Here is a 15,635-nt window from a genome sequence, read left to right as displayed (position 1 = left end):
ATGGCAGTACCACCCTTTATCTTTGTGGGGACATGTCTACACTGTGCCTGTAGTATCTCGCTTTTGAATACCTCCCACTGGTTTGCCATTGATTTTCCTTCAAGTAGCTGTATACAGTCCACTTTCGCCAGGTTACCTCTCAGTTTCATAAAATTTGCCTTCCCCCAATTTAGAACTTTCACTCTTGTTTTATCTTTTTACTTCTGCATCGGTCTTCACTGTTGAGGATAGAAGTAACATCCCAGTATTAGCTGTAAGTCAGGAAATGGAAGGGAGGGAGGAACTCAAGAAAATTACAATCACCAGGGAAGTGGTACTGAACAAATTGCTGGAGCTGCGGGCTGACAAGTCCCTGGGTCCTGATGGACTTCATCCTAGGGTGTTAAAAGAAATGGCCAGTGAGATAGTTAATGCGTTAGTTTTAATTTTCCAAAATTTCCTAGATTCGGGGAAGGTTCCTTTCGATTGAAAAATATCTAATGTAACTCCTTTATTCAAAAAGGGAGAGAGACAGAAAGCAGGAAACTACAGGCCAGTTAGCTTAACGTCTGTCTTAGGGAAAATGTTAGAAGCTATTAAAGACCTTATAGCAGGGCATTTAGAAAAATTCAAGGTAATCAGGCAGAGTCAACATGGTTTTGTGAAAGGGAAATCATGTTTAACCAATTTATTGGAATTGATAAAGGGGAACCGGTGGATGTATTGTACTTAGATTTCTAGAAGGCATTTGATAAGGTGCCACATTAAAGGTTATTGCAGAAAATAAAAGCTCATGGAGTAGGGGGTAACATATTGGAATGGATAGAAGATTGGTTAGGTAACAGGAAACAGAGTAGGCATAAATGGGTTATTTTCTGGATGTAATGAGTGGTGTGCCACAGGGATCTGTACTGGGACCTCAAGATTTTACAATTTATATAAATGACTTTGAAGAAGGGACCGAAGGTACGGTTGCTAAATTTGCTGATGACACAAAGATAGGTCGGAAAGTAACTTGTGAAGAGGACATAAGGAGGCTACAAAGGGATATAAATAGGTTAAGTGAAGTGGGCAAAGACCTGGCAAATGGAGTATAATGTGGGAAAGTATGAAATTGTCCACTTTGGCAGGAAGAATAAAAAAGAAGCATATTATCTAAATGGTGAGAGATTGCAGAGCTGAGATGCAGAGGGATCTGGGTGTCCTAGTGCATGATTCGCAAAAGGTTAGTATGCAGGTACAGCACGTAATTAGGAAAGCTATTAAAATGTTATCGTTTATCGCAAGGGGAATTGAATACAAAATTAGTGAGGTTATGCTTCAGCTATACACGGCATTGCTGAGACCACATCTGGAGTACTTTGTACAGTACTGGCCTCCTTATTTAAGGAAAGATGTGACTGCATTGGAGGCAGTACAGAGAAGGTTTACTAGACTAATACCTGGAATCGGTGAGCTGTCTTACAAGGAAAGATTGGACAGGCTAGGCCGGTGTCTGCTGGAGTTTTGAAACGTAAGAGGTGACTTCATTGAAACATATAAGATCGTGAGGGGTCTTGACCGGGTGGATGTGGAAAGGATATTTCTTTTTGTGGGAGAATCTCGAACTGTGGGTCGCTGTTTAAAAATAAGGGGTCGCTCATTTAAGACCGAGATAAGGAGAAATTTTTTCTCTGAGGCTAATGATTCTTTGGAATTCTCTTCCTCAGAAGGCAGTGGAAGCAGAGCCTTTGAATATTTTTAAGGCAGACTTCGACAGATTCTTGATAAGTAAGGGGGTGGATGGTTATGGGGGGTAGGTGGAAAGGTGGAGAAATCAGTTCAGCCATGAACTTATTGAATGGCGGAGCAGGCTTGAGGGATCGAGTAGCCTACTCCTCCTAGTTCGTATGTTTCCCATGATTATACTAAAACTAACTGTATGATAGTCACTATCTCCAAAATGGTCACCTACTGTTACTTCATTCACTTGCGCAGCTTCATTACCAAAAACTAAATCTAGAATTGTGCCCCCTCTCATTGGGCTTGTTACGTGCTGGCTAAAAAAGTTCTCTTGAATGCAGTTCAAGAATTTTGTCCCCTCTGTGCCCTTCATACTGTTTGTATCCCAATTGATATTGGGGTAGTTGAAATCCCCAATTAATTTTACTCTCAAATGTACCTACATATTTGTTCTTCCATCTCCCTCTCACTATTTGAGAGTCTATAGTACACTCTTAGTAGTGTGGCTATCCCTTTTTTATTTCTGAGCTCCAGCCAACTGGCCTCGTTTGATGATTCATTTAGCGTATCATCCCTCCCCATGTACGTGTCTATGTACGTGTCCATAGATCACTGAAGGTAGCAGCACAGGTAGATAAGGTGGTTAGGAAGGTATATGGGATACTTGCCTTTATTAGTCAAGGCATAGAATATAAGAGCAGGGAGGTTATGATGGAGTTGTATAAGATGCTAGTTAGGCCACAGCTGGAGTACTGTGTACAGTTCTGGTCACCACACTATAGGAAGGATGTGATTGCACTGGAGAGGGTGCAGGAGATTCACCAGGATGCCACCTGGGCTGGAGCATTTCAGCTATGAAGAGAGACTGGATATGCTAGGGTTATTTTCCTTCGAGCAGAAAAGGCTGACGGGGGACCTGATTGAGGTATACAAAATTATGAGGGGGGTAGATAGGAAGAAACTTTTTTCGTTAGTGCAGGTGTTAATAACCAGGGGTATAGATTTAAGGTAAGGGGCAGGAGGTTTAGAGGGGATTTGAGGAAAAATGTTTTCACCCAGAGGATGGTTGGAATCTGGAACACACTGCCTGAAGGGGTGGAAGAGGCAGGAACCTTAACGACATTTAAGAGGTATTTAGATGAGCACTTGAAACGCCATAACATACAAGGCTACGGGCCAAGTGCTGGAAAATGGGATTAGAATAGATAGGTGCTTGATAGCCGGCATGGGCACGATGGACCGAAGGGCCTGTTTCTGTGCTGTATAACTCTATGACTCTATGGTTCCTTAACTATATAATGCTACACCCCTCCTTTTTTATCTCCCTCTCTTACCCGCCTGAAAACTCTATATCCAGGGATGTTGAGCTGCCATTCTTGCCCCTCTTTAAGCCAAGTTTTTATTGCAGAAATGATAACGTGTTGCCATGTGCTTATCTGTGCCCTCAGCTCATCAGCTTTATTTACTATACTTCTTTCATTTAAATAAATACCCTTTAACACTGCCAAATCCCTGTGCTGCACACTTTTTAACCTTTGCTTCTTCTGTCTTTCAGAGTCACTCGCTAATTTTCTGCCGCCTGTTCCCTGCCCTGAAATTGTCCTATCTAAGACTGCGCTCAGGTTCCCATCCCCCTGCCAAGCTTGTTTATACCATCCCCAACAACACTAGCAAACCTTCCTGCAAGGATATTTGTCCCAGCTCTGTTCAGGTGTAGACCATCCGGCTTGTAAAGGTCCCACCTTCCCCAGAACCAGTCCCAATGCCCCAGAAATCTGATGCCCTCCCTCCTGCACCATCTCTCCAACCATGCATTCATCTGGTGTATTCTCCTATTTCTATACTCACTAGCACATGGCCTCGGGAATAATCCGGAGATTACTACCTTTGAAGTCTGCTTGCTAATCTCGTTCCTAACTCCCTAAACTCAGCCTGCAGGACCTCAACCTTCTTTCTTCCTATATCGTTGGTACAGTTGTGAACCACGACCTCTGGCTGTGCCCCCTTGCCTTCCAATATGCTCTGTAGCCACTCGGTGATATCCATGACCCTTGCACCAGGGAGGCAACATACCATCCTGGAATCACGTCTGCGACAACAGAAACGCCTATCTGTTCCCCTAACTATAGGATCCCCTATCACTAATGCTCTCTTGTCCTTTCTCCTCCCTCCCTGCACAGCTGATCCATCCACGGTGCTCTGTCATAGAGTGATGCAGCACTGAAACAGGCCCTTCGGCCCACCGAGTCTGTGCCGACAATCAACCACCCATTTATACTCAAACTACATTAATTCCATATTCCGTACCACATCCCCACCTTCCCTCAATTCTCCTACCACCTATCTACACTAGGGGCAATTTACAATGGCCAATTTACCTATCAACCTGCAAGTCTTTGGCTGTGGGAGGAAACTGGAGCACCTGGCGGAAACCCACGCGGTCACAGGAAGAACTTGCAAACTCCGCACAGGCAGTACCCAGAATTGAACCTGGGTCGCTGGAGCTGTGAGGCTGCGGTGCTAACCACCGCACCACTGTGCCGCCCCAGTCATGATTCTGGTCATGATTCTGGCTGCAATCTCCAGAGGAACCCTCCCTCCCATCGTTACTCAGAACTGAATACTGGTTAGAAAGTGGGATACCCTCCGGGGACTCCTGCACTGCCTGCCTTGACCACCTTGTCTTTCTGGCAGCCACCCAGTCTCCTTCTGCCTGTGTTCTCTTAAGCTCTGGGGTGACTACCTCCTGAAACGTGCTATCCACGTAGTTCTCTGCCTTGCGGATGAAACCCGGAGCTCAAGCTTCTGCAGTCGGTAACGCTTCCTGCAGATGTGTTTGTCAAGGACACATGGGTGCGTCCACGACTTCCCACATACCACAGGAGGCACATTCCACTTGGCTGAGCTGCCCTGCCATTACTTAGTTTTACAAACTAATGCTAGTGTAATAAGTGGAATAACTTACCAATTACTTGCCAATCAGCTTCTTCCCTTGTACATTGGATGCTGAAACGGCAGAAAAGAAAAGGAAGACTGCAAAGAGCACCTCTTTCCCCTAGTCAGTAAAACCCTTCACACACAACTCACAGCCTCACTCTGTCCAAACAGCATTCTTCTAATTAGTAATTATTAATAAATTACACTAATTAAAAAACCTTAGTAGTACTATCCTTAACATTTACAAGGCAGCTATTTGAGGGTTTTTAAAAAAAATAACTTTTTTTCTTTGATTTTTTTTTAAGCTATTTACGGCAATAACAGCTGCTCCTTATCAACCAATCAGCTAACAGCCTCTAAAGGAATGTTAATATCTTCAATCTTGGTTGTGCAGGTTCAAATTTAAACTTCAGGACCTGAAGGAATTAATGACCCTTAAAGATAATTTAAAGGCAAGAGTTACGTAATCTTTCCTCCTTAGAAAACTCCAGTCTTAGAGAAGCACATTTACTGTGCCAATTTGAATGGTTCTGTTCCTCACACCAGCTAACTCCATGACCAATTAACTTTGCTTTGAACCCAGCTTTCAGTGAGATGTGGATCGTGCATTGCATGATTTTTATTGTTTCTGCATACTACACATTCAGAGTAACAGTACGAAACTTAGCATATCAGAAAATCTTCCATTGCAATTAAGTTTGCAAGATATTACCAACAGAAAATTGCTAGTACTATATTTCATTCAGATTTCCTGATATCTGAAGACAGTATTGTGATAAACCAGTTACTTGTGTAATTTGAATTGGCCTGTATTTGCATAACAACTAAATTGGAAAAAATAAAACTGTTATGTTGCAAGCTTTAATGATACCAAATCCTCTGATGTGTTGTCACTCATAATGACCTAGAAGCATTCAACAGCTTAGCCAAAATGCATTCCAACAAATTTTTTTAAATGTTATTTTTGCACGTCATTAATGAGCACTTTTTAACGTTCCGTTTTTGTGTGTTCTTTATTGACTTACCTCCATGACCTATCTAATATATCCTTACCTTTTTATCCATAATTTTGCTGATTTGGGCAGCTCTGGGTCCTGATTCCTGCTCTATTGGTATAGAAGAGTAATTCTGGTATGTTAACACACTTTACTGTTTTCCTTTGTTGTATTTGAGTGCAAGTCAGCTGTTGTGTTTTCATTTGTGTGCATAAAAATGGTTTTAAAAAAATCAGGGTGACGTACTTGACCCTTTCAAGGCTGAGTGACCTCACAACCGCTCCCTGTCTCCCGACCAGTCCAACCCTGAAACCTTGTCACTTAGCAGTTTCCCCCTATCTCCCTTCTGCCCTCTCCAAGCTCAGTTCTTCCAGAAGAGCAACCCCTGCTGCTTTGCTACTCTTCAACTCCCCTCCTGATCTCTCAACTACCCCTTCAAAACAATGCTCTCTTTCCATTGCGACCCATCATAAACTCCAACTTGTCCATATTGTAGCTGTCCTCATCCTGTCCCTCACCAATTTCACTCGTCCACATTTCCATTCTCGCTGCCCTACTTTAGTTCTCTGCCTCCAATGCAATATAAAAACCTTGGACTGAATTTTACAGACCCCCAAAGTTGGAGGTCGTGGTGAGGGGGTTGGAATATGCCTCCGGGAGAGGGCCATCACGCACCCCGACGCCATGAGGGCCCGATCCGAGATTGCTGGCGCCGGCGAGGCCTCTTGGCCCTGCCGCTCGGCAACAGGACCGCCATTAACATATTGAAATAAATTTAAATTAATGAATTAATTACCTTTACGTTCCTGCCGTCTGTCCCGGTGCGATATTCATGTTGCTAGCTGGCACTCCCGTGCCTTCGGATCCCCATCCAGGGAACTGAGGCATAACACTGGTGGGGAGGGGAGAGGGTTACGCTTCTCAGTGGGGGGGGCCGCGGGGAGCAGGGTCAAAGTAATATCTTTGGTGTAGGGGATGATGGGAAGGGTTATAGCTTAAAGCTTATGTACCTTGGGATGGGGGAAAGGTCAAGTGGACAAAGTAAGTGTTTTGGGGGGAGAGGGAAAGTAATTAATTTAATTGTTATGGGGGGCATGAGAGAGGGACAGAATAAATGTATTTAATTTTTTAATTAAATGTTCCTTTAAGTATTTAAATTGAACCCTTTAAAAATGGCATCAGCACCCGCTCACAAGAAGCTGATGCTTGCCGGGGACAGACAGCCTGGGCTTCCACATCATCGTGGGGTGGTGGGGGGGGGGGGTTGCGACCCGCCCCAGCTATTTAAATGAGCCATCACGCTTAATATTGTGGTGGCTCTGCGACATGTGGCCCGTTTCAGCCCATTGTCCTTAAATCCCTCCATGACTTCACTGCTCCAGACCCCTGCCTCCTATACATCCCCCTCTCCCTTTGCATCAGCATTGGCTGAGAGAGCCATTAGTTATTTTGGCCTGACTCTCCAGAAATCCTTTACAAGCCTCTTCAAAACCCTTTTAATCCACCGTTCCACCTCTCCTTTGTTTTAGTCTTCCTGGATTAGACCCTTTGAGCTGGAGGCCCTGTTTCCAGTCCTCTCCTTAGCTTCTGGTTAGCCAGTTTCTTGAAGATATGTAACTGGTTCCCATATTTTATTCTCCTCGCTTGTTGGGAAGTTCTTGACTTCTGCTGTGCTCATTTTGATAGTAGTCGCGTCCTACTCAACCAGAGCTCAACTTCAAATGCACATCCTATCCATCACCAAAACCACTTATATCCACCTCTGCAGCATCAGTTGAATTGTCCCCAACCGCCACAGAAACCCATTATCCATGTTTTTGTTGATTTTAAAATCCAGTGTCATCCTCACCAGCCTCACAAAACCTACTCGCCATAAACTCTTAACTTGTTCATAACTCTGCTGCTGCCTGTGTACTGTTCCACAATATCCCATCACTCCGATCCTTGCGGACTTACACTGCCTCTCTGTCCCTTAAGAAATTGAATTTAAAATATTCGCGCTCATCTTCAAATCTCTCCATGGCTTCATCCCACTTTATCTATGCAACCTCCTTCAGCCATACATCTCCTCCCAGTTCCAAATCTGGCTTTTTGTACAGGCCTTCATTCTTCATCCTGCCACTAGAGGAAATACCTTCAGGAGCCTCAGCCCTACTCTGTGGAATTCCTTCCCAAATCTCCTGTTTGTCTGCACTTTTCTTTCCAATGTTTAAAAACCTGCTACAAAAATTATCTCTTGTACCCTGGCTTGTAGTCCATTTCCTTTTATTTTATTCTTACCACCCCTCCCCCACCCCACCCCCAAAAACTCCTTGGGGCATTTTCTACATTAAGGGGGAATTCACATTCTATGCCATTCCTAACTTTAGCACACTTTTAGCATTTGTCTGTTTTGATTTTCAATTGGTAATCCAAATTAAGTTTTTAAGATGGAAATGTCCTAAAGATACACTGTATGTGATGCACATTTTGAACTGATTTGCCACAAACAATATTCGGTATGCTGCAGTACTAAAAAAAACCATCACATGTTCTGCTATTCCAAATTGTGCTTCTATTGAAACAAAACTTTAAACAATTAGGGTCATCAGCTATTTAAAAAGTATGGTGGACTAATGCCTGCTGATACTTGTGAAATGTAGTTTTTTTGAATTATTATCTTTTATCCCTTTACTCTGGTAGAAGTAGAGAGGAAATTTCTCATCTTGCGAGTACTGATTTATCAGTTTGACTTTAAAAAGGCTATACCAAGTACACCAAAAAGTTAATCAAATTTTTTATCTGCCTACTAAGCTTATTGGGTTCCTTTTCAAAAATGGTACCATGCTTATTCAGTGTATAGCTAAGCCATACAGATCACAGATTTGACCCCAGGTCTGCACTCACTTAGCTATTCTGAGCTGGGAAGCAATAAAACTCTATAGTTGGCTTCAGTGGACTTACGTGAACAAACACCAAAATCAACCTATTGCTACTCAGAAGCTCCTGCTTGAAGGTGGACTTGTATAGATGTCAAGCAAAGACAGGAACGAGTTCATATGTGACTCCCTCCATAGTAAGTTAGGATTATTCATGTAGATTGGTCACTTGGGCTAGTCATGGGAATGTTACTGGTGCCTCTGTGACTACCCATTCATGGGAGGTTTACAATTGTAGCTTGGTGCAGGAGGGTCACTGGTCCTTTTATAATTGTAGCTCACCAGAGAAGGACCACTGATTCCAGTGTAAATACCCCAGCACAGGAGCACCGCCAGTGCCTGTGAAACTGTCCTGCAGGCACCTGTGTAACTGTACGAAAGGACAGGGTAAACTTGACAAAGTAAAGAAAACAGTGCCATTTTTGTTTTCTGATTGCTGAATATTATTTATGTACTCATTAAATGTTCACTCATTTTCAAATGCTATATACAAGTCTCTTTCACAGCATTTTTACTGGATGATTCTTGAAAGCTCTGATTTCTGATTATTGGATTAAGATGTTCTCAGATATACTGAAGAACTTTTATCCTGTATCTTATAATAGATTTTGAGGTATTTTACACTTCCACTCAGGAAGGTCCCTTCTACCATTGTACAGGTTTCTCCTATGCTGCTGTGCAATCTGGTCCAATGTTCATTTCAGTCTATGAAACCAAGTGACAGAATTTGTGCAGTCAATATTAGCAAATTGAAAAAATCCAGGAACAGTACAGGGGTGAATGGCTGTATATACAGGTGATAATTCCCTCTCTGGCTTTGAGAGTATAAAATTGTATTTGTGAAGACTATTATATAGCAATTACAAATCTATCAAACATGACCTATGATTAATGTCAGCCGAATTTACTTTTGTTATCCAGGACTATTCAGAATTCAAATTAGGAAATTGGATAACTATCACCCTTTCAGTCAGTTTTCCATTAATCACCTTTCTTCTCATGATCTGCAAACTGATTATTCATTGGAAGGTGCAATTTTGTGGAAAGATCATGTTGTAAATCAACACCTTGTGCACTGTTCAAGTTATGACCATTTCTGACTTATTTAAAGGAATGCTCCAGGGACCATTGGAAAAAAATGCCATGGTATATACTTCTAAATGTCATCTGTTGGTATTTTAACTAAAATATTTTTTGTTTCAAATGTAAGCAATTATTTTTATTTTGCCACCATTTATTCTCCATATCTCAAGCTGTGGTACTATTTTCATTCATTCTTTTTTAAATTTGCAGAGTATTTTGATGCTTAAGTTTGACCAGCAATGACACGCAATGCTTAGGTGCTGTGTAAATGCTGCACTGTGCTGTGCCTAGTGCTCATCTTGTGCTAACACAATCAAAATGTGCATCATCATTCAATATATACCCAAGTAACATTTAACCCATTTTTAAGATTCTGGTACTGCCCTTGTAGGTAATAACCACAGCACTGCTGCACTTTATCCTCATTTATTTATATAATGAGAAGTACTTTCTGAAGCAGCCTCAGTTTTCTATCTCTTATCTCCTGCTTTGTGCAAAGCCTCACCAGTGCTGTGGGGCCTCAGAGTTCTGCACAATTACTGTTTCCTTTAACAGATGGGGTAAAAAGATGTCTCCACATAGGTGTTGAGGAAATGGAGTACCTTTACTTTGTAGTTTGTATCTCCAGTTATTACTTATAAATGAGCAGCTCCACTTCATGCCCCCCCTCCCCCCAAAAAAGACTTTTACCATCAATTAAACGTTAAAAGACTTTGTAGTTTGTGTACATACATGAAGGTTCTCAATCATGGATGTTTTAGCCATCTCGGAAAGTTTTCTTCACATCTCGCTATAAATACTTAGGTTAAAGTAGCAGTGGAGCTGTGGCTATTAACTATAGGGACAGCACCAGAACTTTCTATTCAGTCAATTAAACCTTAATATCCTTGATATTCCCTTTTAATAATTTTGGTTAGATTTTTTTTGCGGCTTATTCAAGGATGCGTCTCGGCTAAGTATGATCAGTTTCTTTAAGGATTTAAATAATGAAACAGAGACTGATTATTTCGATTTGAATTTAGCGACAGGTGGTAAATGTTGGTTTAAAGAGGCACTATCTTCATGAAAAAATGTTTCAATCTTTTTGTTTCCTTACAAACATAAAATGCAACAACATAACTCAAATTGTCCTGTCACTTGCATATGATAAAATGGCAAATAGCTCTTTATCTTCCCTAACAGAATGTTTGTCAAACGCTTAAATGAAAATAGTCGTGCAGTATGTTATTGAATGTGAAGTCATAGTCACTTGGCTAAATTATAGTCACCTGAAATTTGAAATATTCCTCAGTTGTGTATTTTTCTGCAGGAACCTCAGACTCGACTGAAAGCCTGAAAAGCCAGAGCACCAACAGCTCGTCTCAGCCTCTTCTTGCTGTCTCTAATACTGTCCACATAGAGGATGAGAACCAGGTTTCTTGAAATTTCAAATCAGCAACAGAATGACCAATTGCATGTGCCATGTAAGCTCTATTGTCCCTGTGTCACAGATTTGTCTTCATGACCTACTTAACTACCTTGTTTTATAATAGTTCACCATGCTTCATGGTGTGCTAATTTGACATTTGCACCATATATTTTTTAAACAGCCATGTGATTCAAGCTTATTTCCTCTTGCCTTTCCATAACATTGGCAGTTTGACTAATCTATTCCAAACAATGTTCAGACTTACAATTTATAATGGTTATTGTCCTGTAATGCATTTCAAAACACATTCTGCAGTAACAGAAAACACATTTACTGATTAGACACTTTAAACATTTTTTCCCACTAATTGCAAAGAAAACCAAGACAGCTCAGATTTTCCTTTTTTAAGGAAACAAAATTAACACTTGGTAGCTTAACTATGAAATTCAATTGTGCAAGGCTAAAGTGTAATATCTGAGACATTTATTTATTCATGACTCCACTTAATATAGATTGAAGCTGTTTTGGATTTGCACCATAGGAACTAACCATCAATAATGCATGATTGGTTTAAAACAAAACTTTGCATTTATAAAACAGTACCACAAATGTCCTGAGTCTGTACTTTGGATAGTTATCTACTTTATCACCTGTGCAGATTTTTTTCTTGTGCAAGTCCCTTTATAAAATTTTGTATTTTTCCAAAATTGCTGTAATGTCTGACTTTACTCTTTCATGTCTGCAAATTGTCTTTAGTCCAATGAACTCATGGAAACTAAACCATGTTTGAGAATGTTGTGTACTTTCAGACCAATGCTCCAGGCTGTTGAAGTGTGTAAAGGTGATTTTTCATTGCAGCCTATAAAGTATATAGTTTCCTCTGGCTACCTTAACCTTCGTGTACATTGAAAATGTTGAGCATAATCTGCAGTAGTATTTTGAAGCATAGTTTATGATATCTTGTTATCTATCTAGCATTGTGGTTCCATACTAACCTTACATGGCAGTGAGTATTGAAGATTTGTCTGAAGCAAATATGGTCCATAATTTTCCTGGATTTTAGAACAGCTAAAGCCTAAAGCTCCAGCCTTCAAAATGCTGTTCGCTGGGTTTTACATTACTCCCAAACTAATCTAATTACATGAGATTTTACTCTACTTTCTTTAGTCTGATTTTCAAAAAAAATTATTTGTATAATTACATCAGAGCTTAATTTGGCCTTTTTGTTTAAAATCTTCACTACAGCTGCATAGATGTTGCTGAGATTTAATGCTGTTACTGCTGTATGTCTAAGCATTGGATTTCTCCTCCAAAGTAGTTTCACACTAATTGTTGATTTCCCTTCTGGAAAAAGGACTGTATCCCTTTTTATATCCCATTCTGTTTTGTATTCTTAATCATTTTACCAGTTTTCCATCAGATTTTTAAAAAGAACAATATTGATATAGAAGCAAATGGTAAAAATATGCAGGTGAATTAGAGCACAGAAAAGTACTTTGTATAGCAAAAATGTTTTAATGTAGTTCTTTACGTAGTGCATACCTCCAATAGATTAAATATGCTGTCTCTGATCATGTTCATGGTCTCTTCCCAACTCAATTGAGCTCTACAAAAGGGAAATAATTAGCATATGTATAAGGTTTATCCACACTTAGCAAAATGTGTGTATTACCTTTTGCTGTATTCACATTATTCTTGAGTATTTACAACTTTTGGTCACACTAAGACTATTCAAGTGATGTTAATACAGTATATTCTTTCAGCTCCATCTGCTGACATGGTGTCTTTACTCTGTGCCTTGTACCTGATCTTATGATGGAAGTATTTGTAAAAAAAAAATCTTGTCATTTGATCTGGTGATTGTGATTCACAAAATCTGGTTTTCAAACTGTTTTGGATGAAAATGCAAATTTTCTATATGCTCTATTGTAAATAGATGCTTAGTTAAATGTATTGTGAAATGACATAGAAAACATACATGAACAGCATAAAGTGAGTTATCCTGCAGAATCATGTTAAAGTTTATCTATTGTAGATTTTTAATACTTAGTTGCTCATTTCCATAGAGCTTCATTGCTGCATTAATAAAGAATGTATCAAGTGCATCCTTTTAAAATATTGATGAATTTCACTGTAATTTCATATAATTGTGATTTTGCATTTGTTTGTAGGATATTGTATTGTAATAAAACGTAGCAACACTAATCAGATTTTTAAGTCTATCTTTTACTATACATTAAAATGTATTAGGTGGGTTATTCCTAAAATACAGCACCTGATCATCGTATGTGCAGAGTATTTCAGTATTTAATCTATTGCACTTTCTACCATTGTAGTAAACCATATGATCAAATAATAGCAATGAATACTGTAAATGAGCCCTTCCAGTAGCAAAAAGAAAATTACTGAACTGCAGCATTGTTTATGGCTGGATAATTTTGGTGGTTAAATTTTCAGTCAGTTTTAGATCACTTCATGGTTGCTCTGGCCTAAGGTCATATCCACTTAAGGTTTTCATCCAGCAGGCTCATATGTATTTATACAATTGGAATTGCACTGGTAAAGCTTAAACCAGATAAACAAAAGTTTTAAATGTAAAAAAAATTGAAGTATAAAACACTGAAGGTAGTTGACCTGCTTTATGATGTCACAGGAAGTTGCTGTGACATCAGTACAGTTATTCTGACATAACCAGTGATATCTTCACAATAGAATGCAGGATCCCAAATATTAACACCTACTTTTATTATACATGGAAGCTAGGATTTTCCCTTTAATCAGCCTAAATCCCAAAAGCATTTTTGGTTTAATCAAAAGATACATCGATAAGCAGGAACTAAGTATCCATTATTGTTTTCCATGACATCCTGCTGCCAACCCATCCCCAAATGAACAGAAAACAGTAAATTGGAAACAAAAAGGTAAGGAATTGCTAGATATTGTTGTATACCTTTGTAGTTTACCCTTCTAAAATACTCCTGCCTATGTTATCCTCAAAGTAAAACAGCATTTTGTAGATATTTGCTGCCATGCCTGTAAAGGATATCTCAAACTAACAGCGAACTAAAATAGAAGAGCACTCGGTGAAGAGGTAAGCACAGAATATGACAGATAATGGACTGATTTCTGCATGGATGATTGGTCCATTATAAGCTTCTGTTGGTTATTTCTGAAAGGCTCTGCATTGGTTATAAAATATTGCGGAATGAAACTTTCCTTAGCAAGTGCATGATTTTAAAAACATTGCAGAACTTCCCAGTGGAGTCATGACTTGCCTTTTGAAATACGTTCTGTACCAGTACAAGCTGAATGTAAGTGGCTGCTAAAGAATCAGCACAGGTTTTGTTAAATGGTGCATTTCAAAAGGCAAGTTATGGCTGCATTGACAGATTCTGTAATACAGTTCTTCTTTTCTTTTGGGCCTCCTTATCTCGAGAGACAATGGATACGCGCCTGGAGGTGGTCAGTGGTTTGTGATACAGTACAGCAGTACTTTTAATATATGCTGGCTAAGGAAATCTTCAATGAATTTGCTGCTTATCATTACAGTTAAAAGTTGTTGCAGCTTAAGTCTGTCTATTTTAACAGCCACTGGTTTAGATTGTGATGATTTATCTAAATTTTCTAGATTGCGATATCTGAATCCATTTTAAGTGCCGACAACTCTATCTCCAAATACTATTCAGTTCAGAAATTGGCCCAGGAAAACATTTTTGAACAGAGGGAGACTTCATTATATAGATTTTTGTTTTAGAATGTCATCCTCTGTGATACTATGTCATGTCTCAAATTCCTCATGTAAGTGTAATGTGCTCGGGAGGACAGGTGACCTTGGACCTATGGTTCCCAATGCTCTCAACCACTGGGGTTTCCTCACCTTGTTTCCGGATCTGATGTAGACTAATGGGTAAAGAGTAATTGATTACCATGTTTAGTCAGCAACTCCATCATGTGACAACTGGGATGGTGGAAGGTGAACTCGATGGACCTTGGTATTTTGCCAATCTGCAATTCCTACACTTCTATTCTCAATACCATGGGAAATCAACTAGTTTGCATAATAAAAAAAAAAAGACATCAGCTTTGAAATAAAGGGTACAGTAGATTTTGTAGGGAATAAAATGTGAAGAATATTTTTGTAGAGTATCAGACTTTCAGCTTGTAGTGGAATTAATTCATATTTTACTCCATATAGTATCCTTTTTAACACACTTGTTTCTGTAGGTTTTTCTTTATAATCTTTTAATGGACTGTGATAGTGACCTCATAATGGTTGATTATTGAATACTGTGTGAGAAACTACTAAAAGATTTAGAATTATAATTGCATGAGAGTTGGAAAATGTCTGTTAATTTGAGCCTGTTTATTGCAGAGAATATTATAAACTAATGGTTATTACACAATTTTAATACTTTTTTGTCCAGTAATTATACTCAATATTGCATGAGGGGAATTTATAGCAGTACTTGCCCCTCCAATAAACTGCTACTGCGGTTAGTGTCCCAGTGAACTGCTAAACCCAGAAAGAGGAAAGTGATCAAACTGGTTTGGTAAAATGATCAAGAATTAACTTTATTGCTTAGAGCTTAAGAT

General features: G+C 39.6%; 1 protein-coding gene across 6 annotated transcripts in view; it reads left to right on the top strand.

Moving 5' to 3' along the window:
* LOC137383211 (E3 ubiquitin-protein ligase MGRN1-like) overlaps positions 1 to 13,247 on the top strand; it is a 257,889-nt gene extending 244,642 nt beyond the window's left edge. For 5 of the 6 annotated variants that reach the window (XM_068055703.1, XM_068055699.1, XM_068055698.1 and 2 more), the window contains exon 16: positions 10,944 to 13,247. In XM_068055703.1, coding sequence (XP_067911804.1) covers positions 10,944 to 11,056 — 113 coding nt within the window. In that variant the 3' untranslated portion in view covers positions 11,057 to 13,247. Of the gene's footprint in view, positions 1 to 5,723; positions 5,770 to 10,943 lie in introns of all 6 variants that reach the window. The other variant, XM_068055702.1, reaches the window with a different exon arrangement.
* Positions 13,248 to 15,635: the final 2,388 nt, after the last annotated feature.

The sequence above is a fragment of the Heterodontus francisci genome, chromosome 24 (assembly GCF_036365525.1).
Source record: "Heterodontus francisci isolate sHetFra1 chromosome 24, sHetFra1.hap1, whole genome shotgun sequence".
NCBI lineage: Eukaryota > Metazoa > Chordata > Chondrichthyes > Heterodontiformes > Heterodontidae > Heterodontus > Heterodontus francisci.
The sequence above is the reverse complement of the archived record's forward strand: the minus strand, read 5'-3'. Positions and strand labels throughout refer to the sequence as shown.